We start from the raw sequence: 24,353 nt of genomic DNA on the forward strand, positions 1-24,353 counted from the left end.
AAAACTATCAATCTTCACATAATCACTAGTTAACTACACATGGTTGATGATATTACTAGTTTAACTAGCTTGTCCTGTGTTGCATATAATCAATGTGGTGCCTGTTAATTTATCATCGACTCACAGCCTACTTCAACTTCGCTAAAAGGGTGATGATTTAACAAAAGCGCATTCGTGAAAAAAGCACAATCGTTGCACAAATGTCCCGAACCATAAACATCAATGCCTTTCTTAAAATCAATACACAAAGTATATATCTTTAAACCTGCACATTTAGTTAAAATAAGTTAATGTTAGCAGGCAATATTAACTAGGGAAATTGTGTCCCTTCTCTTGCGTTCAGTGCAAGCTGAGTCAGGGTATATGCGACCATTTCTTCCTAACAAAGGCCGTTATTAATTTGCCAGAATTTTACATAATTATGACATAACACTGAAGGTTGTGCAATGTAACAGCAGTATTTAGACTTAGGGTTGCCACCCATTTGATAAAATACGGAACGGTTCCGTATTTCACTGAAATAATAAACGTTTTGTTTTCGAAATGATAGTTTCTGGATTTGACCATATTAATGACCAAAAGCTCGTATTTCTGTGTGTTTATTATATTATAATACAGTCAATGATTTGATAGAGCAGTCTGACTGAGAGGTGGTAGGCAGAAGCAGGCGCGTAAGCATTCCTTCAAACAGCACTTTGTCAGCAGCTCTTAGCAATGCTTGAAGCACATTGCTGTTTGACTTCAAGCCTATCAACTCCCGAGATTAGGCTGGCAATACTAAAGTGCCACTAAGAACATCCAATAGTCAAAGGTATATGAAATACAAATGGTATAGAGAGAAATAGTCCGCGTCATAATTCCTATAATAACTACAGCCTAAAACTTCTTAACTGGGAATATTGAAGAACTGGTAATAGTGAACCACCAGCTTTTATATGTTCTCATGTTCTGAGCAAGGAATTTAAACTTCAGCTTTTTTACATGGCACATATTGCACTTTTACTTTTTTCTCAAACGCTGTTTTTTTGCATTATTTAAACCAAATTGAACATGTTTCATTATTTATTTGAAACCAAATAGAATTGATGTATGTATTATATTTAGTTAAAATAAGTGTTCATTGTTCATTCAGTGTTGTTGTAATTGTGATTATTACAGAGATAACTCACGTTTTTGTATTTCATCCGCAAAGCTTTGAAGAACAGCCTTTTCTGAAGAGGGACTCCGTGCAAATGTTACTGAAGTGGTACGGCCCTACTTCTACTGTCAGGGGAGACCGTTGCTGTTAATATTCATACATGTATTTGTTTTTTTGCAGTTGACTCGCTTGCTGTTCATTGTGATTAAGGGTAAGAATGCATTGTTTTAATTGACGAAAAGCATTTTTGACTTATTCTCATATGGGAGAGAGCCTCCTTGCCATGTACAGACATCAGACAACCTGCGAGCCACCATGCCCAAGCCTGTGCCGCAGGATCAACCTGTCCCAGTACCGCAACCCCAACTGCCTCCAGGCCTTGCCTCCTGAGCCCTGCCCTCCTCCTGTCAGTGAGTTCCAGACCATCCCCAGCAGCAGCCCCAGCATCTCCCTGCCTCCACTCCCTGAGCAATCACCACTGTCCCAGCCCAGCCCTCTGGTTCAGATCACAGACTACAGCCCCCTCTGTTGGTCAGTAGCTTCTTTTCATCTAATTTAGCATGTCAATTCCATTGATTTGCAAGCATGAAACCATTTATACAATGTCAAATTGACTGGTTTATTGTATACTCTGATAATGTGTTTTATGGTTTAAGGATCAATTTGTACCCTCACTGAAAAGGAGAAGGTGAAGAAGGCCCCTGAGAGGAGACACTGCCAAGCGCCGCTCAGGTCGGGTCATAAACACCAAGTGCAAGGAGGAGAAGATCGACTTCCAGGAGCTGCTGTTCAAAGACCTACCATCCAGGTATTGTCATGAAACCTCAAGGGGAAAACTATCAACACATTGCAAGTATATATTCTTATTGGATGATAACTAGGCTCTTCCGTTCCACTCAGACTGAAGAAGTTTGACCTTGAGGAAAATGATGAGAGCCTGAGTAACCTGGAGGCCCAGTGTGAAATCAAGCAGGACTTCCAGCTGCTCCATGGCACAAGCTGCATGCCTTTCAGACTACTGAATACATGGAATCAGGTACACGTCTTATGTAAATGACGTCACGCTGCTTGCTTAGTGAGTACAGCAGTGGTGCAGGAGGTGTATCATAGTTGGAGGAAGCACAGTAGTGGCCTGCCCAACCCTCTACTCCGCAACTGCAGTAATCAACACAAATGGGTATAGGACATCTATTCTGACTCTTTTGATATATTACTTTATTGACAGCGTTTTTAATTGAGAAGCTTACATCTCTGCCTGTGTTTTCTACATTCCACCTAATGCGAATGTCAAGCTGTCTGTAAAAGACTTGTGATTGGTGTTTTATGCAGGAAATGTCGCTGATGAGCCTATCATGTCTGGAGCTTCAGCTGGAGCAGTGGTCCCACAGCAAAGGCAAGAGTGGTACGTGTCAAACACATTGGTGTACTTTGGTATTCTTTATGAAATACAGTTTTCTGTTGGTTTCTTCCTTTTGCATGAACCATATTGGTATATTCCTTTCTGTGTTTTTATTGTGAAGGGTCCCCAAGAAAGTACAGTGGGGGCCAGAGCAGTGTTGGGTTTGATGCAGAGTTCCCAGGGCAGAACTCTGAGGGGGACCTGTTATAGCTGGGGAACCTGTTTGAGGAGAACTGGGTGGCTGTGGTGGTGCGTGTTTCCTTGCTCAAGGCATGCTTCTTGGCCCTGCAAGTAACCTTCACATTCATCCTGCAACATAATTGACCCATGTTTCCTTGACTATTTACCATAACACTTGAATATTTGTTTCTAGTATGATACTGAGTTGACCTCTTTCCTCATACATCTCACATATTAGTTTCAATGATTAAGACAAGTCAATCTGATCTACATTTGCTATTGACATGTGTAATCCATAACCTAAGACGTGCTTTGTGTGCTTGTGTCATCTCACAGGGAGACCTGGAACAGGCCCTGGAGAGCTATGACGTGTGTGCAGGCATGCTGCAGAGATTCACGCACAGACCACAGAGGAGGAAAGGTACACCATCTACCTGCCCAACCTGCGTGCAGATGCAGCCATCTCGGTGGAGGAGGTCAGTGGAAGAGCTGAATAGTAAAACTATAGCACAAATAGTCTATTTGAATAACATGCATTGGCCCTCAACCATCCCATGAGAGCATGTAGTTCCCCTGTGGATTTGAGTTGTCTGGTTCATCAGAAAGTGTTCCCTTCTCCCCATTGCATGGACAGATTGATAAAGAAGATGGTGTCTCTGGAGCATTGTCAGTCCCTGGCGGAGATCCAGCGTCTGAGTCTAGGGACTATGAGTCTGTGGTGTGGCTGCTGCAGCCCACCCTCAGCTATGGCTCTGGGCGGGTCAAGCCTCTGGCGTTTGTCCAGCTACTGCTGCTGCAGTTTACCTTCTGGATTAATACAGCAATAGATAATTTTGTAGATGTACTGTAGTATTTGTCTTTATATGGTTCTTTTAGTTTCAACAAGTCTTTCTCTTTGAGGCATGGTTGTCACTACTAATCAGTGTAGTACGGACGTAGGAAAGCAGTATTAAATGTACAATATGTACCATGATTACATTTTTCCTCTTTTCCTGGCGTCTCTGCCCCAGAACTCCCTGTTGAAACTGAAGGACTACCGTCAGTGTCTGGAGTGCACCGAGGTTGCCCTGAATGAAGCCCTGCAGCAGCTCAACTCTGTCCCAGTCAGCTCTCACACGGCAAAGGAGGAGTGGTTCTCTACCATCACAACGCTGCTGGGAGGCTTCGAGGTCTGCTTCACAGAGGACCCTCAGCTCCTGAGCAACGTCAACCACTACACCAGCATGGCCCGGCTGGCCAACAACCTCATCCGGGTCAACACTCACACTAATATACTTGGTAGAGACAAAGTGTGTTTGGAAACAGAAAATTATATTTAAATGTGTGCTGTGTCCAGCTCAGCCCTGCCCTGGATTCTCCTGCACCACATCATCAAGCACGAGGAGGCTGCCTTCAACTGCCTGCTTCGCCAGCACACATATTAGTAGGGGATGATGAAGGTACATTACCAAAAGTATGTGGACACTGCTCATCGAACATCTCATTCCAAAATCATGGGCATTAATATGGAGTTGGTCCCACCTTTGCTGACATAACAGCCTCCACTCTTCTGGGAAGGCTTTCCACTAGATGTTTGAACATTGCTACAGGAACTTGCTTCCATTCAGCCAGGAGCATTAGTGAGTTCGGGCACTGATGTTGAGCAATTAGCCTGGCTCACAGTTGGAATTCCAATTCTTCCCAAAGGTGTTCTTTGGGGTTGAGGTTAAGGCTCTGTGCAGGCTAGTCAAGTTGTTCTTCACCGATCTCCACAAACCATTTCTGTATGAACCTCGCTTTGTGCACAGGGGCATTGTCATGCTGAAACAGGAAAGGCCTTCCCCAAACTGTTGCCACAAAGTTGGAAGCACAGAATCGTCTACAATGTCATTGTATGCTGTCGGGTTAAGATTTCCCTTCACTGGAACTAAGGGGCCTAGTCCGAACCATGAAAAACAGCCCCAGACCATTTACAGGTGGCACAGGTGGCACTATTTATTGGGGCAGGTAGTGTACTTCTGGCATCCGCCAAAGCCAGATTCGTCGATCGAACTGCCAGATTGTGAAGCGTGATTGAAAATAATCTAATGTTATTGGTCACATAAACATGGTTAGCAGATGTTAATGCGAGTGTAGCAAAATGCTTGTGCTTCTAATTCTGACAGTGCAGTAATATCTAACAAGTAATCTAACAATTCCACAACTACCTAATACACATCTAAAGGGATGGAATAAGAATATGTACATAGAAATATATGGATGACCGAGCGGCATAGGCAAGATGCAATAGATGGTATAAAATACAGTATATACATATGAGATGAGTAATGTAAGATGTGTAAACAGTATTGAAGTGGAATTATTTAGAGTGCATTGTATAAAGTGACTAGTGATCCATTTACTAAAGTGGCCAATGATTTGAGTCAGTATGTAGGCAGCAGCATCTCTGTGTTAGTGGTGGCTGTTTAACAGTCTGATGGCCTTGAGATAGAAGCTGTTTTTCAGTCTCTCGGTCCCAGCTTTGATGCACCTGTACTGACCTCGCCTTCTGGATGGTAGCGGGGTGAACAGGCAGTGGCTTGGGTGGTTGTTGTCCTTGATGATCTTTTTGGCCTTCCTGTGACATCGGGTGCTGTAGGTGTCCTGGAGGGCAGGTAGTTTGCCCCCGGTGATTTGTTGTGCAGACCGCACCACCCTCTGAGGAGCCTTGCAGGTGAGGGTGGTGTAGTTGCCGTACCAGGCAGCCCGACAGGATGCTCTCAATTGTGCATCTGTAAAAGTTTGAGGGTTTTAGGTGACAAGCCAAATTTCTTCAACCTCCTGAGGTTGAATAGGCAATGTTGCACCTTCTCCACACTGTCTGTGTGGGTGGACCATTTCAGTTTGTCTGTGATGTGTACGCCGAGGAACTTAAAACTTTCCACTTTCTCCACTGCTGTCCCATCGATGTGGATAGGGTGGGGGGGGGGGATGACCCCTCTGCTGTTTCCTGAAGTTCACGATTATCTCCTTTGTTTTGTTGACATTGAGTTTTCCTGACACCACACTCCGAGTGCCCTCACCCACTACTGTTGTGTCGTCTGCAAACTTGATGATTGAGTTGGAGGCGTGCATGGCCACGCAGTCATGGGTGAACAGGGAATACAGTAGGGGGCTGAGCACACACCCTTGTGGGGCCACAGTTTTGAGGTTCAGCGAAGTGGAGGTGTTGTTTCCTACCTTCACCACCTGGGGGCGGCCCGTTAGAAAGTCCAGGACCCAAATGCACAGGGCTGAGTTGAGACCCAGGGCCACAAGCTTAATGATGAGCTTGGAGGGCACTATGGTGTTGAATGCTGAGCTGTAGTCAATGAACAGCATTTTTACATAGGTATTCCTCTTGTCCAGATGGGATAGGGCTGTGTGATGGCGATTGCATTTTCTGTGGATCTATTGGGGCAGTAAACAAGTTGAAGTGGGTCTAGGGTGTCAGGTAAGGTAGAGGTGATATGATCCTTAACTAGCCTCAAAGCACTTCATGATGACAAGTGAGTGCGATAGTCCTCTAGTTCAGTTACCTTTGCTTTCTTGGGTACATGAACAATGGTGGCCATCTTGAAGCATGTGGGGACAGCAGACTGGGATAGGGAGAGATTGAATATGTCTGTAAACACACCAGCCAGTTGGTCATGCTCTGAGGACGCAGCTAGGGATGCCGTCTGGGCCGGCAGCCTTGCGAGGGTTAACACGTTTAAATGTCTTACTCCTGTTGGCCAAGGAGAAGGGGGACCCGCAGTCCTTGGTAGTGGCCGCGTCGGTGGCACTATTATCCTCAAACTGGGCAAAGAAGGTGTTTAGTTTGTCTGGAAGCAAGACGTCTGTGACGAGGCTGGATTTATTTTTGTAGTCCTTATTTGCTTGTAGACCTTGCCACATGCGTCTCGTGTCTGGGCCGTTGAATTGCGACTCCACTTTGTCCCTTTACAGACATTTTGCTTGTTTGATTGCCTATTCCCGGAGGGAATAACTACGCTGTTTATATTCAGTCATATTCCCAGTCATCTTTCCGTGGTTAAACGCGGTGGTTCGCGGTTTGTTTTGCGCGAATTCCGTCTATCCATGGTTTCTGGTTAGGGTAGGTTTTAATATTCACAGTGGGTACAACCTCTCCAATGCACTTTATCACTCCAGAGAACACGTTTCCACTGCTCCAGAGTCTAATGGCGGCGAGCTTTACACCACTCCAGCTGACGCTTGGCATTGTGTATGGTGATCTTAGGCTTGCGTGCGGCTGCTCGGCCATAGAAACCCATTTCATGAAGCTCCCGATGAACAGTTATTGTGCTGATGTTGCTTCCAGAGGTAGTTTGGAATTCGTAGTGAGTGTTGCAACCTAACGACATGACTTTTAAGCGGTACGTGCTTCATCACTCGCTGGTCCCGTTCTGTGAGCTTGTGTGGCCTACCGCTTTGTGGTTTAGCCATTGCTGCTCTTAGATGTTTCCACTTCACAATAACAGCACTTACAGTGGACCAGTGCAGCTCTAGCAGGACATACATTTGACAAACGGACATGTTGGAAAGGTGGCTTGTTAGAAAGTCACTGAGTTCTCCGGTAAGGCCATTCTACTACAAATGTTTGTCTATGGAGATTGCATGGCTGTGTGTTCGATATTTTTATATATATCTGTCAGTAACGGGTGTGGCTTAAATAGCTGAATCAACTAATTTGAAGGGGTGTCCACATACTTTTGTGTGTATGTATGTGTGTGTGGTGGTGGTGAAGTCCATCCTGTTCATAACTGCTATAATGCCCTATTTAAATCTATGCTGTAAGCCCTAAAATGTCTTGCTGTTTCCTGTGACTCTCTTCAGATTGCTCTAACACCCCCATTCTGCCCTCCTCCCTGATGCTGCTCAACCTGGCCCATGAGTACCTGGGCCGCCGCTCCTGGTGCTGCAACTCAGATGGATCTCTGTTCAGGTGCTATGTGAGTCGGTCAACAGAGTTGAGATTGTGTGGACATTCTCTGTATTTGTTTTCCTATGATATGGTTTGAATTAGTTTCTAATATCTTTCAAAGTATTTGTCAAAGTTTAATCAGGATAGAACTAACCTCATTGTTGTATTCATGTTCATGGTTCGTGTTCTGGAGAAAGAGGCGTCTCCCTCATCCCTACAAAGATGAGATGGGCGTTGAGCAGTGCTTCTACTGCCTGTATGCTTACCCCAGCAAGAAGATCATGGCCCGTTATCTGGAGGAGCACTCTGCTCAACAGGTCAAACACCCAGCCCTCTTAATGTTATATTACTGACTGTCAATCTTTCAATGCCTTTCACATATCTGAGGATTAGCTAACAGAGATCATGTAATGTGTTCAACTGGCCACTAGGTGGTAGTCAATTCCACATTAGGTTTTTTACTCACTGGGATTGGCTTGTAGTGTAACTGTGATACGCAGTAATTGCATGATGAATAGACTGTTCCAAAGGGACAAGGTTCATTAGTTAATGAATGCAGCCCCCCGACTAATTAACTACTGGTTGGTCCACTGAGTCATACGACCCAGGAACTCCACTCGAGCAGGTCAATACAGGAGGAAGAAAGCAATTGATTCACTTTCAGGGAGTTTGAATGAGATTAATTATCTGACTGCCTCTGCATCAGAATGTACCAGCCTGTGCTGTTAGTCCCTTATCATGGGAATAGTTAGTCCCTTATCATGGGAATCACCAGGGTTTCACTTAGGAAGAGTTGAATCTTAGGGCAAACTCTTTGGTGGCGAGTTTTAAAAAGTGTGTGTGCATGCGTGTGTTAGTACTAGGATTTTTTTTAACAGTACAATAAATGTTTTGCTTATCATCATAACTAACTGTGTTTTTCTAAGAAGAGCAGGTGGAACTCCTTTGGAGCCACGCCCTCTTCATGTTCCAGTACTTTAATCCCAAGAGTACCTCAGTTTGACAGCTACAAGATAAGCACGGTGTCTTCTGACCTGGCCAACCTGCTGAAAAGGATCTCTGGCATTGTCCTACAGTGACACTCCCATCCTCACTATTGATGAGGTGTCAGCCTACATCGAGTGCACGGCTGGAATCAAATCAAAGTTTATTTGTCATGTGCACCGAATACAACAGGTGTGGGTGGACCTTACAGTGAAATGCTAACCAATAGTGCAAAAAAGGTATTTGGTGAACAATGGGTAAGTAAAGAAATAAAAACAACAGTAAAAAGACAGTGAAAAATAACAGCAGTGAGGCTGTATACAGTAGCAAGGCTATAAAAGTAGTGAGGCTACATACAGACACCGGTTAGTCGGGCTGATTGAGGTAGTACATACGTGTAGATATGGTTAAAGTGACTATGCATACATGATGAACAGAGAGTAGCAGTAGCGTAAAGAGGGGTTGGCGGGTTGCGGGACACAATGCAGATAGCCTGGTTAGCCAATGTTAGCACTGGTTGGTCGGGCCAATTGAGGTAGTATGTACATTAATGTATAGTTAAAGTGACTATGCATATAAGATAGAGAGTAGCAGCAGCGTAAAAGATGGGTTGAAGCCTTTTTGTCCTAGACTTGGCACTCCGGTACCGCTTGCCATGCGGTAGTAGAGAGAACAGTCTATGGCTGGGGTCTTTGACAAATTTTAGGGCCTTCCTCTGACCGCCTGGTGTGGAGGTCCTGGATGGCAGGCAGCTTAGCCCCAGTGATGTACTGGGCCGTACGCACTACACTCTGTAGTGCCTTGCGGTCGGAGTCCGAGCAATTGCCGTACCAGGCAGTGATGCAACATGCTCTCGATGTTGCAGCTATAGAACCTTTTGAGGATCTCAGGACCCATGCCAAATCTTGATAGTTTCCTGAGGGGGAATAGGCTTGTCATGCCCTCTTCACGACTCTCTTGGTGTGTTTGGGCCATTCTAGTTTGTTGTTGTGGACACCAAGGAACTTGAAGCTCTCAACCTGCTCCACTACAACCCCGTCGATGAGAATGGGGGCGTGCTCGGTCCTCCTTGTCCTGTAGTCCACAATCATCTCCTTAGCCTTGGTTACGTTGAGGGATAGGTTGTTATTCTGGCACCACCCGGCCAGGTCTCTGACCTCCTCCTTATAGGCTGTCTCGTCGTTGTCGGTGATCAGGCCTACCACTGTTGTGTCGTATGCAAACTTAATGATGGTGTTGGAGTCGTGCCTAGCCATGCAGTCGTGGCTGAACAGGGAGTACGGGAGGGGATTGAGCACGCACCCCTGGGGGGCTCCAGTGTTGAGAATCAGCGTGGCAGATGTGTTGCTACCTACCCTCATCACCTTTAAAGGTCAGTGCGGGGCTTTTATGAGTCACAAATGCTAATTGACTGGACGTAGCCACAGCCTGACTTTACATGTTGTCATGTAGAACAGTTTAGCAGAGTTGGGGTAAATTCCGTAAATTCTATTATAATTAAATTCCATCTACCTGTAAATGTAAATTCCAGGTCACCCTGAATTCCAATAATTCAATTCCCAATTCAATATTATCCACAAATCCAAATTCCCTCAGGCTGATTATGTCACTGTTTAGATATTTCTAGTATCGCTAGGCTATAGTAATACAAATTGAAATGATTTTTAAACATATCCAGAGAGAGAGTTTTTGTGCATTAATTCCATTGACTGTGAACTGTACAAATATTGAATTCCAAAGATGACTTTTTTTTTTACTATTTCAATTCCAATTCTGTAACTTAGATTGCTGAAATTTGAATTGATTTCAATGTAAATTCTCCACTTCATGAGTGAATTTATTGGACTTGACCACAACCCTGCTATTTAGGCCTATACATCGTCATGACCATTCATTATAGGTGATGACACTGTACAAGTCATTATGCATTGAAATATGTAGGTAACTGCCAAAAATAAAGGAAATACCAACAGTCTTAATAAGGCGTTGGGCCACTCACTCACTACAAGCCGCCAAAACAGCTTCAATGCACCTTGGCATAGATTCTACTAGTGTCTGGAACTCTATTGGGAGGGATGCGACACCATTCTTCCACAAGAAATGACATAATTTGGTGTTTTGTTGATGGTGGTGGAAAACACTGTCACAGGTGCCGCTCCAGAATCTTCCAGTGTTCAGTTGGTTTGAGATCTGGTGACTGACTGACACCTACACACTTTAAACCCCCTATGCTCCTTTTGAGACCCCGCACTGAGACATCTTCTACCCATGGTAGCCAAAATAATGGGCAACTGGGCATTTTTTTTTAATACATGGCCCTAAGCATTATGGGATGTTAATTGCTTAATTAACTCAGGAACCGCAGCTGCTTTCAATATACTTTGGATCCCTTTTTTCCCTTTTATTTTGGCAGTTACATGTCTGATTTACAAATTGAATGCACCTGCACAATAGCTGAAACCTTTATAAATCACACATTGATCTAAATGGGGGACTTGATAGGTCCTGACAAGTACTCCCATCTCAAATTAGGATTAGAGAGGATCTCTACATGTATCAGATTCTAGTTGAATCTGTAAGACTGCTGTCAGACCCGACAGTAGCAGCATAGTAGATCATCCAGTCGTTGTGTTCCCACCCAGGAGCCGGTACATTGCCTTCCTGAGAGGGGTGCTCCAGCACCCCCTGTTGTCGAGATCTTCTCCCTCCTGGCTGACTAGTTCTTTGAGAACAGTCCAAGGCCGTTAAGTTCTATATGCATGATATCTGTGTGTCCAAACAGGTCAGGAAAAGTCAATTGTGGTTGTGCTTTTTAAGATACTCATATTACCTTGAGTTGCTTTAATTATTTTACCTTACAAGTGAATTTCATGTCATGATGATAATGACATTTCCTTGGCATGCTCAATGCTGTGTGTGTGTCCTGGACAAGTTAAACTCTATTGAACTGACGAGCGATGGGCCCCATGTGGAAGCACTCCATGGCTGTGTTCAACTGCTTTAAGAGGGCCCTGGAGATGGACAGCACCAACCTGGCTCTGTGGATCGAGTACAGCACCATGTCCTACGCCGTGTACTCCTTCACCTCGCGCCAACTCAAACAGTGGAGGACTGAGCTTCCCTCCGAGGTCATCAAACCGGTGCAGTGGACAACCAGTGTACAGAATACTCATATGCACTGTGTTTTGTGTTATACTTTTCTAAACTTCATGGACGTCACTTCTAGTCATGCTGTGTGTGAATTCATTGTTCAGTAAATTGATCACTGTTGACAGTAGCGGTTTGTGTGTGTGTGTGTATTTCAGATGGAGGAGAGAGACCATGCTGGAGACGTGTTTCCAGGGGACGTCTCGGTGTGAGGGGGATAGGGATGAGGAAGAGTGGTTCATTCACTACATGCTGGGGAAGATAGCTGAGAAACGCAAGCAGCCACCTGGGGAATACATCCAGCTCTACAAACAGGTGCACAGCAGGGGAAACGATCTGTGGACTCAAGTGATTCATTGGTCTGCCTTGCAGACTAGATTTATACAGACAGGGGAGCCCTAGGGCTCAACGGAGCAGAAATCTTCATGGAGGTCAGTACAGTGGAAGAGGGGGAAGGGGATGTGAGTTATAGGGAAACTAGGAAGTCAGAGGTCCGATGAAGCAGTTCTGTCTGTATGCGTTTCCCTGTTACCTTCACTGCTTATTCACCTCTCCAGACCCAGTACTTCCATTCCATAGCTCCATTCTATAGCTTACACTAGAATCACTATGTATCTGTTTGTTTTTCCAGTACATTAAAGGCTGACATTTGACCATTGAAAGATATTGACCATGGCAACCAGCTTTTCATCCTGTGTTATTAACAGCCATCAGATGATCTGATGCTCTCGTCTCTTTCTCTTCCCATGCACATTATCTGCACAAGGAAGCTGCCAGATACACTACCACAATTCCCCTAACTTGTCTATGGAGGCCCTGGAGGTACACTTGTTTTAAACCCAAGGGTTTCTAGGTCTAGTCTTTTGTTCAATAATATATATATATATATATATATATATATATATATATATGAGAGAGAGAGTATAACTCTGTTATTAAAGCTGTGTGACTCTCTGGCATCTCTCTCCCCCTAGCTGTACTTCCATCTGAGCGCCACTGTCAGACCTGGAGCATGATCTTCTTCAACATCCTGGCTGTGGTGGCCACTGGACCCTTTGCCAGGGGGGGGAAGAGAAGAGAAGGGCAGGCCCAGGTCCAACGAAAAGTGAGGGACCTCAACCTTAGCCTGGGATCTATGCTCTGTCTTATAAAACTCATTCTGTGACTCGACTACAAACCAAAAGGAAAAACGTGAAATTCTCCCCCTCTGGCCCAACCTTTTGTTTTGTCCCCACCCCCTCTCTCACCTCAGGGAGATGGATGAGGACTCCCACTGCTTTGTGTCATCTATGTGTGATGGATGTTCATGGGGCCTCCCTCCCCTCCAATGCTGCAGGTCTGACGCCCCCACCTTACACGGCCACTCTGGTCGACCACGATTACACCAAACGTAACACCCTCCGGCGGCGGCAGCAGACCAAACGTAACACCCTCCGGCGGCGGCAGCAGACCAAACATAACACCCTCCGGCGGCGGCAGCAGACCAAACGTAACACCCTCCGGCGGCAGCAGACCAAACGTAACACCCTCCGGCGGCGGCAGCAGACCAAACGTAACACCCTCCGGCGGCGGCAGCAGACCAAACGTAACACCCTCCGGCGGCGGCAGCAGACCAAACGTAACACCCTCCGGCGGCGGCAGCAGACCAAACATAACACCCTCCGGCGGCGGCAGCAGACCAAACGTAACACCCTCCGGCGGCAGCAGACCAAACGTAACACCCTCCGGCGGCAGCAGACCAAACGTAACACCCTCCGGCGGCAGCAGACCAAACGTAACACCCTCCGGCGGCAGCAGACCAAACGTAACACCCTCCGGCGGCAGCAGACCAAACGTAACACCCTCCGGCGGCGGCAGCAGACCAAACGTAACACCCTCCGGCGGCGGCAGCAGACCAAACGTAACACCCTCCGGCGGCGGCAGCAGACCAAACGTAACACCCTCCGGCGGCGGCAGCAGACCAAACATAACACCCTCCGGCGGCAGCAGACCAAACGTAACACCCTCCGGCGGCAGCAGACCAAACGTAACACCTTCCGGCGGCAGCAGACCAAACGTAACACCTTCCGGCGGCAGCAGACCAAACGTAACACCTTCCGGCGGCAGCAGACCAAACGTAACACCTTCCGGCGGCAGCAGACCAAACGTAACACCTTCCGGCGGCAGCAGACCAAACGTAACACCCTCCGGCGGCAGCAGACCAAACGTAACACCTTCCGGCGGCAGCAGACCAAACGTAACACCCTCCGGCGGCAGCAGACCAAACGTAACACCTTCCGGCGGCAGCAGACGAGGAAACAGTATGAGGAGGAGCTGATGGTACAGTCCCAGTCCTAGACTCTGGTTATCTGTGGTTGAGCCCATTCTTCACCGGGCTGGGGAGTAGTGTTGGTTATGAGGATAATCACTATGATGATAATGGCTCTGGTTCCAGTGATGACTCAATTAGCACTGGGTGATTGGGATGTCTTGGGGAATTGGGCAATATGGTATCTCAGGTTATTTGGATATTGTTTTACTGCTCTATAAAAATGCAATAGCATTTAGTTTAGGCAAACAGAGGTGTGAAGGTAGTTTGGCCGAGGGCGTCCTGGCCTGTGTGTGTGTTAATATATAGAAGTTTGTGCTGGTCACCCTCTTTTCCTTTCTTTCCCATTTCCCTTGGCTTTTGATGACATTGTTTTCTATTGTAACTTCAGCAGAGCTTGTCTCCTTGTGTAACCAGTGTGAAATGGCTAGCTAGTTAGCAGTGCGCGCTAGTGGCATTTCAACCGGTGATGTCATTTGCTCTGAGACCTTGAAGTAGTTGTTTCCCTTGCTCTGCAAGGGCTGTGGAGCGATAGGTAACAATGCTTAGATGATGACTGTTGTTGCTGTTTGCGGAGGGTCCCTGGTTCAAGCCCAGGTTGGAGTAAGGAGAGTGACGGTTCTCATCACCTCTTATGAAGCTATTTAGATTGAGAATAGATCTTCTTGGCTTTTGATTTGATAAAGTTTTGATTTTAGCTTCTAATTTTAAAGACCAATGCAGTCAAATTGATTTTCCTGTTTAATATATAGGTTTGGCCAGGGTATGCCGTCATTGTAAATAAGAATTTGTTCTTAACTGACTTGCCTAGTTAAATAAAATTGCCTACTAGGCAAGTCAGTTAAGAACAAATTCTTATTTACAATGACGGCGTACCCTGGCCAAACCCGGACGACGCTGGGCCTTTTTAGTGTGAGAGTTGTTTAAAAAGAGCCTGCAATTTCAAGCTTATTTTGGTGGCCTGCCAATAAGAAAGACTTCCAAACCTCTCTGCCAATAAGAAAGACTTCCAAACCTCTCTGCCAATAAGAAAGACTTCCAAACCTCTCTGCCAATAAGAAAGACTTCCAAACCTCTCTGCCAATAAGAAAGACTTCCAAACCTCTCTGCCAATAAGAAAGACTTCCAAACCTCTGCCAATAGTAGTTCACTTTCAGTTTCCCCTCCCTTTTCAGATCACTCCCAGACAGTCCTAGCAGCATTCTTGATTGAGAAATTGCTCTTTGCTACAAAGCTATTTTTGTTTCTCATTTGAATTGAAAACAATCACAGTAAGATACTTAATTGTTACCCAGAAATTATTTGATATTAAGAGAAAAAAAGGTCCAGCGCATCCGGTTTTAACTTTGGATTTCATCTGTTTTTTTCTGATGACTTCTTACTAATCATATCAGGGCAATTATTTTATAAAAGAATGCAAGCTTGCTGGCTATCGCTTTAGACTTGGATATTGATATGTTCTCTGTAAGGTGTGGTGTCTTTTAGAGGGGGTAATGGCCAGTAAAAGAGAGCTCTGTTCTGGACACAGCAGGCTTTTAGTGTGTTGACTCTAGACTCATATGACCAACACAGAGCCACAGGCAAGACACAGCCAGACTTCCATTGAGAGGTTTTACCTTATCCCAGGGAACAGTTGCTGCATTGTCCTGGCAATGACATCTCACTACAGGTTCACTTGAAACGACTGAGCTGAATTTAAGATTTTGTCACACTGACAGGACACTTATCGAGGGAGGCAGTTTACTTGTCCTAAGCTTGTCTTGATATAAATATTATGTGTCAAGGAACGTTTGGTAGCTATTCTGACACTTTAACTGGTTTCTGTAATATGCCTCTCACTGTGTGCAGATTCATTACTAAACCAAAGTCTAGTGCTGCTTCAGTGTTACCTGTCAGTTGGAACAGTAGGGAGGGGTGGAGAAGGGGCTGCATTTAGAGTACACATTCATGTCCTGTTTTAAAATACTAGAGTGGGGTGAATCACTCACCTTGTAAAGAGTCATTTAAATTATTCTACTTTACTAGACCTATACTGTCCAGATATAGACGATATTGACAGACAATATAAGAGCAGGGTTAAAAATCCTTCACTATAAAAGAGGTAGCTTTTCAAAATGAATTACCAACACAATATATCAGTAAATGCACTGATGCAACTTTGCTCTACATTTTAACACTTAACATTGCATGACAGTAGTGTGATGAGGGACACGAGCAGTTTACTCTTAACTCCCAATTGTTGTTGGTGAGCTGATTGTCTCCTTCACCACAGTGTGTATTCTGCGTCTTTTAAAAATGTGCCACATCTGAGTGCACTAAACCTACGTTTAAATTTATGAACCATTTTTAAGAGCAAATTTTAGAGGGGAAGCAACAACACTGTACAAAAAAAGTGTGTGTGTGTGTCAGTTCATACTTAGTAGGAAATGAGGCCAGATTTGCCTAATATATGTTCCTGAAAAAAGCTGAAATGCAATGTATGAAGCAGTATTCTTAGTAGCTTTTCCCTTATAGAAACTTAGGGCTACATACAGGAATGTACAATTGGCTCCGGTTACCTTTTCTCCAGCATGTCCCATAACTGAAATGATATTCACATCAGCATTGTGTATTGTTTACAAAGACGTCAAGGGTAAACACAAATATTTGCCACAAGTGAAACGATGTCATTAAATAAATGCTGTTGGTTGTGTATATTGAATGGAAACTGACCATTCATTACAAATGGCTTTGCAAAATATCTTTGCATTATACTGTAAAAACAGCCTTTAGCATGTTGTTTTCCCCTATGCCCTGTCTAGCTTGAATGTCTGAATACTGCAGCCTTTAGCATGTTGTTTTCCCCTATGCCCTGTCTAGCTTGAATGTCTGAATACTGCAGCCTTTAGCATGTTGTTTTCCCCCTATGCCCTGTCTAGGTTGAATGTCTGAATACTGCAGCCTTTAGCATGTTGTTTTCCCCCTATGCCCTGTCTAGCTTGAATGTCTGAATACTGCAGCCTTTAGCATGTTGTTTTCCCCCTATGCCCTGTCTAGCTTGAATGTCTGAATACTGCAGCCATATAGCCCATGTTGCCAGTTTCTGTCATTCTTTCCTGCCTGCTTGTTTCTGCCACCTGCTTTGTCGTTTATATGCATGTAGATCCCAAGGAATAATGCTGTCACTGGACAAATTCAGTCCTCTCTCAAACAATCCACTGAATGGTGTGACTTGGACCGTGGGCTACTATTGTGTTTTGGTGTTGGCTAACGTTTGCAACAAAGATCTTAACCTATTTTATTGTATTTGAAAGTTATGCCATAGTTAGTGTTTTCTATTGAAATTGTGTTCAGTTGATATGATGATATAATGCCAAATCAGTCCGAATGTGGTTGGCACCTCATTGGCACACATCCTTTGAGCTAGATGGCAGAAATGAACCACCATGTGCAGGTTTGCCAGTGTGTGCTTAATGCCTGTTTGAAACACGTCATGCTAACAGTAAGCAATCTCTCAGCAATTACGAGGAGTACTATTGTCAAATCAGGAATGGAGCTTTTTTTTTTTTTCTTTTTTTTTTTCAATTAAAAATTTTATTAAGTTCTTGTTTTTCAATAAACCAACTAAACACATTCCACATTCACAGATGTGACAGGCTTTAAAAAAATAAAAGTCAAATATAATAGTACATTTGAAAAAATAAAAGTACAATTAAAATGAAAGAAAGTCAAGTAAAAACACTTATTTTTCTTAATCTATTTATTTTCCTTGGTGCATATATATATGCACACACGTACTCAAAAACCAAATTAAAATAAAAACAAAAAACATAACACTTGCAGCAGCACTATCAAGGTTCTTATCAGCTATTTCAAGCATTCGCTGAGACGACGGGCCAATAATTCGTTTTTAGGTTTTACAGTACCTTACACAACATGTATCTGCGCATTTCCCTAGTCACCCCGTTCACTCTGTCCAGTTTGAAATATAGTTGAATAGTGGAGACCAGAGTCTATCAAACTTGGGCTGTCTCTTGTGGAGGTCATAAGTGAGCCTTTCAAGAGTAAGAAAGTCAACAATCTGGTCAATCCACATTTTAAATGTAGGAGGGGTATTAGAGGCCCACAATAGAAGAATACATTTCTTAGCAAAGTATGTAATAGTCATAAGCAAATTTTCTCTGTCAGGATCAAGAACAAAGTCCTGCTGGGCATAAAGAAGATAGATACACGGGGTCATATCAAACTGTACCTCTAGTATTTTCTGTGCAGCAGTAAGTATAGATTGCCAGAATCTGGCAATCTCTACAGCTCCAAAATACATGCATATAGGTTCCACTTTCAGAGGTACATCTTTTACAGTTAGGAGACATATCTGTTTTCATTCTATGGAGTCTCAAAGGAGTATAATAAAAATGTGTACAAACATTTGTAATTAGATTCTTTCATTTTTACATTGGTAGAGGAGCAGTATACCCTGTCGCAAACCTCTGCCCATAACTCATCACTGATAGTCAGACCAAGGTCCTTTTCCCAGATTATTTTCAAAGGAGTAAAGGAGGAGCCTCCTTTCTCAGAAAAGAGTCTATAGATGTAAGATATTTTGCCTTTAATGGATTATGCTGTGACAAGAAGGGTTTCAACTTCATTCAACTGAGTTCTAAACCTCCTCTTGGAGGTAAATGAGGAAATTACATGTCTAATTTGAAGATATTTTTTTTTTTTTTAATGGATCTTGGCACATCGAATTCACTGCAGAGCTCTTGAAAGGATTTCAGTGTAGTGGTTTTCTGATGAAATAGGTCTGAAAAGGTCCTGATTCCTAGAGTATGCCAAAGATTAAAGTTAGCATCCCTCAGTGCTTTTGGCAAGTCTGGGTTGCATACAATAGGCGAGTGAGAACATATTTGGTAGGAAATGCCCAGGCATTTTTTACAGTCCCTCCACGCTAGTTGGGTGCTGTAAATCACAAAGGTTTTGGCTATGTTGCCCACTTCACTAAAGTTATTAATGAATATAATTGAGCTTAAGGGCAATGAACCACAGGATTGGGCTTCTATCTGAATCCACGTTGACTCTTGTCTGTTTGTGATCCATGTTAGCATGTTGCGGATTTGGGCAGACCAGTAGTACAATTGAAGGGAGGGAAGGGCAAGACCACCCTTAGATTCAGGTTTCGTTAGAGTGGAAAACTTGATCCTAGGTTTTTTATTGCCCCATATAAATTTGGTGATGCTTTGGTTAGTTGTTTTGAAGAAGGAAACTGGGAGATAGCATGGGGAGCATCTGAAATAAGTAGTTCAGTCTAGGGAGGACGTTCATACGGATGACATTAATTCTTCCTACTAAGCTAATTGGGAGGGAGATCCAGGTTTGGAGATCGTTCTTGATTCGATCCAGGAGTGGAAGATAATTTTCCTTAAAAAGGCTATTCAGATCTGGTGTTATGAAGATCCCGAGGTATTGAAACCCCTGTGTTTTCCATTGGAAAGGACATAGTGTCTTCATAGAGCTGGTGAGTGTAATATTGAGAGGGCAGACAGTGGATTTGTTAAAGTTGATCTTATAACCTGAACTTGCCATACTGAGCAATTGTGTCTAAAATGAGATTTCTCAGGGTTGGATATGTAGAGCAAGACATCATCCGTGTGAAGCGTAATCTTGTGCTGCAGGCCGCCTGCAGAAACACCCATAATACTTGGATTGCTCCTTATCAGCTCTGCCAGAGGCTCCGCCCCCAACAAGTAGAGCAGGGGGGACAGCGAGCACCCTTGTCTTGTGCCCCGTTCCAGAGGGAATCTGTCAGAGTTCAGTCCATTAGCAGTCACCATGGCATTTGGATGTGAGTATAGTGATTTGATCCATTTAATAAAATTTGGGCCCATATTGAACTTTTCTAAGACTGAAAACAGAAAGCTCCACTCCATCCTGTCAAACGCCTTCTCAGCATCCAGTGAAGCCAGCAGGACAGGGGTCTTCTGTGCGTTTACTTGATCAATAATATAAAAAAGACGGCGAATGTACTCAGAAGAGTATCTGTCTCCAATAAATCCAGTTTGGTCAGCTTTTATTATTTTGGGAAGAAGAGTGTTAAGTCTTTTGGCGAGCAATTTGGTAATTTTATAGTCAAAATCCAACAAGCTTATGGGCCGGAAGGACGAGCAGGATAGGGGGTCCTTGTCCTTTTTTAGCAACACTGTAATGCGGGCTGTGTGCATTGAGTGTGGGAGAACTCCGTTTTTGCAAAAATCCTCCAGCATTGGCATGAAAATTGGGCGGAGCTGGGGCCAAAAAGCTTTGTAGAACTCTCTGGGGAATCCATCTGGGCCTGGGGACTTTTTTGGTGGCATGGAGGTAATTGCCTCCAGGATATCCTCAGGAGTGAAGGGGGAGTTGAGATCTTCTTGGTCGGTCTCTGATAGTTTAGGTAGCGAGATTCCCTCTAGGAAAGAGTGGAGTTCTGCCTCTGTGTGTTTTCTCTCAGAGGTATATAGTTTGCAGTAAAAATCATGAAAAGTTAAATTGATCTTTTTTGGGTCGTATGTGACCTCGTCCTCTGCTGTTTGGATAGCCATGATTGTACGCTCTGACTGCTCCTTTTTTAATTGGTAAGCAAGCAATCTACTGGGCCTATTGCTATACTCATGGTATTTCTGTTTAGTAAAGAAAACTTCTTTTTTTTATCTCCCGAGTGTAGTCCAAATTCAGTTTGGCTTTGGCTGCTTTAAGTTGACTCCAGGAGGTGCTGTCTGGGGATTGTTTATGTATTCTTTCACAGCATTCCAGCTCCCTCTCAAGATCTAGCCTGTGTGCTTCCATTGCTTTTTTCTTAGAGGAAGCATATGCAATTAGATGGCCTCTTAGTGTGGCTTTAGCAGCGTCCCACATTGTGGCCAGAGAAACAGGAGAATCTTTGTTGTCTTGTGTGTAGTTGTCTATCCATGTAGTTACCAATGTATGGAACGCTTCGTTTGATAGCAAGGAGGTGTTGAATTTCCAGCTCTTTGACCTCGGGATGTTTTTGCAGAGGTCAAAGCGGAGGTGGACAAAGGCGTGATCTGAAAGTGCTATGGGTCCGATTGTACATGTGGCTGAATTTAGGAAACTCTTTGGGATAAAAATTTAATCTATACGGGAGTAGGTGTTATGGACATTAGAGTAGTATGTATAGTCCATAGATGAGCTATTAGTCTCTCTCCAGATATCTATCAGTCCCATCTCTTTAGTAAGAGAATTCAACATCTTTGCAGATCTAGGATTTGTGGTGGGGACTTGAGGTGATTTGTCTAGGGTTGGGTTAAGGGTACAATTAAAATCTCCGGCTCATTGAACAGGGTTATCATTTTTGACATGAAGGCAGGAGTATCTGTGTTAGGGGCGTATATGTTTAATATAGTAATTGGTTGACCATATAGTGACCCAGTTATCAAAATAAATCTCCCCTCCGGATCAGATATGTTTTTGACAATTATGAATGGAACATTTTTATGGATAAGTATGGCTGTGCCTCTACTGTTTGATTTGAAAGATGATAAATAGACCTGTCCCACCCAAGCTCTGCAGAGTTTGGCATGTTCAGCATCACAGAGGTGTGTCGCTTGTAATAGCGCAATGTCTGATTTTTCCTTTTTTAGAGCACATAGTATCTTTTTCCGTTTTATTGCATGCCCTAGACCATGGCAGTTCCATGTCAATAGATTTAAGGTACTAGTCATCGTCATCGTCATCGTCAACCTCCTTTTACTCTCTGTTCCAGACGTTCTAGACGACCAATTCTTATTGCTTTTAGTCGCACCCTTATTCTACTCCTCCTATGTTCCTCTGGCGATGTAGAGGTGAATCCAGGCCCTGCAGTGCCTAGCTCCACTCCTATTCCCCAGGCGCTCTCTTTTGACGACTTCTGTAACCGTAATAGCCTTGGTTTCATGCATGTTAACATTAGAAGCCTCCTCCCTAAGTTTGTTCTATTCACTGCTTTAGCACACTCTGCCAACCCGGATGTTCTAGCTGTGTCTGAATCCTGGCTTAGGAAGACCACCAAAAATTCAGACATTTTAATTCCAAACTACAACATTTTCAGACAAGATAGAACTGCCAAAGGGGGCGGTGTTGCAATCTACTGCAAAGATAGCCTGCAGAGTTCTGTCCTACTATCCAGGTCTGTACCCAAACAATTTGAACTTCTACTTTTAAAAATCCACCTCTCTAAAAACAAGTCTCTCACCGTTGCCGCCTGATATAGACCACCCTCTGCCCCCAGCTGTGCTCTGGACACCATATGTGAACTGATTGCCCCCCATCTATCTTCAGAGCTCGTGCTGCTAGGCGACCTAAACTGGAACATGCTTAACACCCCAGCCATCCTACAATCTAAACTTGATGCCCTCAATCTCACACAAATTATCAATGAACCTACCAGGTACCTCCCCAAAGCCTTAAACACGGGCACCCTCATAGATATCATCCTAACCAACTTCCCCTCTAAATACACCTCTGCTGTCTTCAACCAAGATCTCAGCGATCACTGCCTCATTGCCTGCATCCGTAATGGGTCAGCGGTCAAACGACCTCCTCTCATCACTGTAAAACGCTCCCTGAAACACTTCAGCGAGCAGGCCTTTCTAATCGACCTGGCCGGGGTATCCTGGAAGGATATTGACCTCATCCCGTCAGTAGAGGATGCCTGGATATTTTTTTAAAAATGCCTTCCTAACCATCTTAAATAAACATGCCCCATTCAAGAAATTTAGAACCAGGAACAGATATAGCCCTTGGTTCTCCCCAGACCTGACTGCCCTTAATCAACACAAAAACGTCCTATGGCGTTCTGCATTAGCATCGAACAGCCCCCGTGATATGCAGCTGTTCAGGGAAGCTAGAAACCATTATACACAGGCAGTTAGAAAAGCCAAGGCTAGCTTTTTCAAGCAGAAATTTGCTTCTTGCAACACTAACTCAAAAAAGTTCTGGGACACTGTAAAGTCCATGGAGAATAAGAACACCTCCTCCCAGCTGCCCACTGCACTGAAGATAGGAAACACTGTCACCACTGATAAATCCACCATAATTGAAAATTTCAATAAGCATTTTTCTACTGCTGGCCATGCTTTCCACCTGGCTACTCCTACCCCTGTCAACAGCACTGCACCCCCAACAGCAACTCGCCCAAGCCTTCCCCATTTCTCCTTCTCCCAAATCCATTCAGCTGATGTTCTGAAAGAGCTGCAAAATCTGGACCCCTACAAATCAGCCGGGCTAGACAATCTGGACCCTTTCTTTCTAAAATTATCTGCCGAAATTGTTGCCACCCCTATTACTAGCCTGTTCAACCTCTCTTTCGTGTCGTCTGAGATTCCCAAAGATTGGAAAGCAGCTGCGGTCATCCCCCTCTTCAAAGGGGGGGACACTCTTGACCCAAACTGCTACAGACCTATATCTATCCTACCATGCCTTTCTAAGGTCTTCGAAAGCCAAGTCAACAAACAGATTACCGACCATTTTGAATCTCACCATACCTTCTCTGCTATGCAATCTGGTTTCAGAGCTGGTCATGGGTGCACCTCAGCCACGCTCAAGGTCCTAAACGATATCTTAACCGCCATCGATAAGAAACATTACTGTGCAGCCGTATTCATTGATCTGGCCAAGGCTTTCGACTCTGTCAATCACCACATCCTCATCGGCAGACTCAACAGCCTTGGTTTCTCAAATGATTGCCTCGCCTGGTTCACCAACTACTTCTCTGATAGAGTTCAGTGTGTCAAATCTGAGGGTCTGTTGTCCGGACCTCTGGCAGTCTCTATGGGGGTGCCACAGGGTTCAATTCTTGGACCGACTCTCTTCTCTGTATACATCAATGAGGTCGCTCTTGCTGCTGGTGAGTCTCTGATCCACCTCTACGCAGACGACACCATTCTGTATACTTCCGGCCCTTCTTTGGACACTGTGTTAACAACCCTCCAGGCAAGCTTCATTGCCATACAACTCTCCTTCCGTGGCCTCCAACTGCTCTTAAATACAAGTAAAACTAAATGCATGCTCTTCAACCGATCACTACCTGCACCTACCCGCCTGTCCAACATCACTACTCTGGACGGCTCTGACTTAGAATACGTGGACAACTACAAATACTTAGGTGTCTGGTTAGACTGTAAACTCTCCTTCCAGACCCATATCAAACATCTCCAATCCAAAGTTAAATCTAGAATTGGCTTCCTATTTCGCAACAAAGCATCCTTCACTCATGCTGCCAAACATACCCTTGTAAAACTGACCATCCTACCAATCCTCGACTTTG

The 24,353-nt window shown here is 44.3% G+C and overlaps 1 protein-coding gene and 1 pseudogene across 7 annotated transcripts in view; both read left to right on the forward strand.

Moving 5' to 3' along the window:
* Positions 1-1,400: 1,400 nt before the first annotated feature.
* Positions 1,401-8,983, forward strand: LOC118937389 (annotated as a pseudogene).
* Positions 8,984-9,864: 881 nt separating this feature from the next.
* The window catches only part of LOC110535064 (calcineurin-binding protein cabin-1-like), an 88,038-nt gene continuing 73,549 nt past the window's right edge, over positions 9,865-24,353 (forward strand). For 2 of the 7 annotated variants that reach the window (XM_036935825.1, XM_036935826.1), the window contains exons 1-4: positions 9,871-11,780; positions 11,928-12,084; positions 12,536-12,591; positions 12,744-14,088. In XM_036935825.1, the coding sequence (XP_036791720.1) occupies positions 13,030-14,088 (1,059 nt within the window). In that variant the 5' untranslated portion in view covers positions 9,871-11,780; positions 11,928-12,084; positions 12,536-12,591; positions 12,744-13,029. Of the gene's footprint in view, positions 11,781-11,927; positions 12,085-12,535; positions 12,592-12,741; positions 14,089-24,353 lie in introns of those variants that run through there. The other 5 variants (XM_036935821.1, XR_005034679.1, XM_036935824.1 and 2 more) reach the window with 5 other exon arrangements.

The sequence above is a fragment of the Oncorhynchus mykiss genome, chromosome 11, assembly GCF_013265735.2.
Source record: "Oncorhynchus mykiss isolate Arlee chromosome 11, USDA_OmykA_1.1, whole genome shotgun sequence".
Taxonomy (NCBI): Eukaryota; Metazoa; Chordata; class Actinopteri; order Salmoniformes; family Salmonidae; genus Oncorhynchus; species Oncorhynchus mykiss.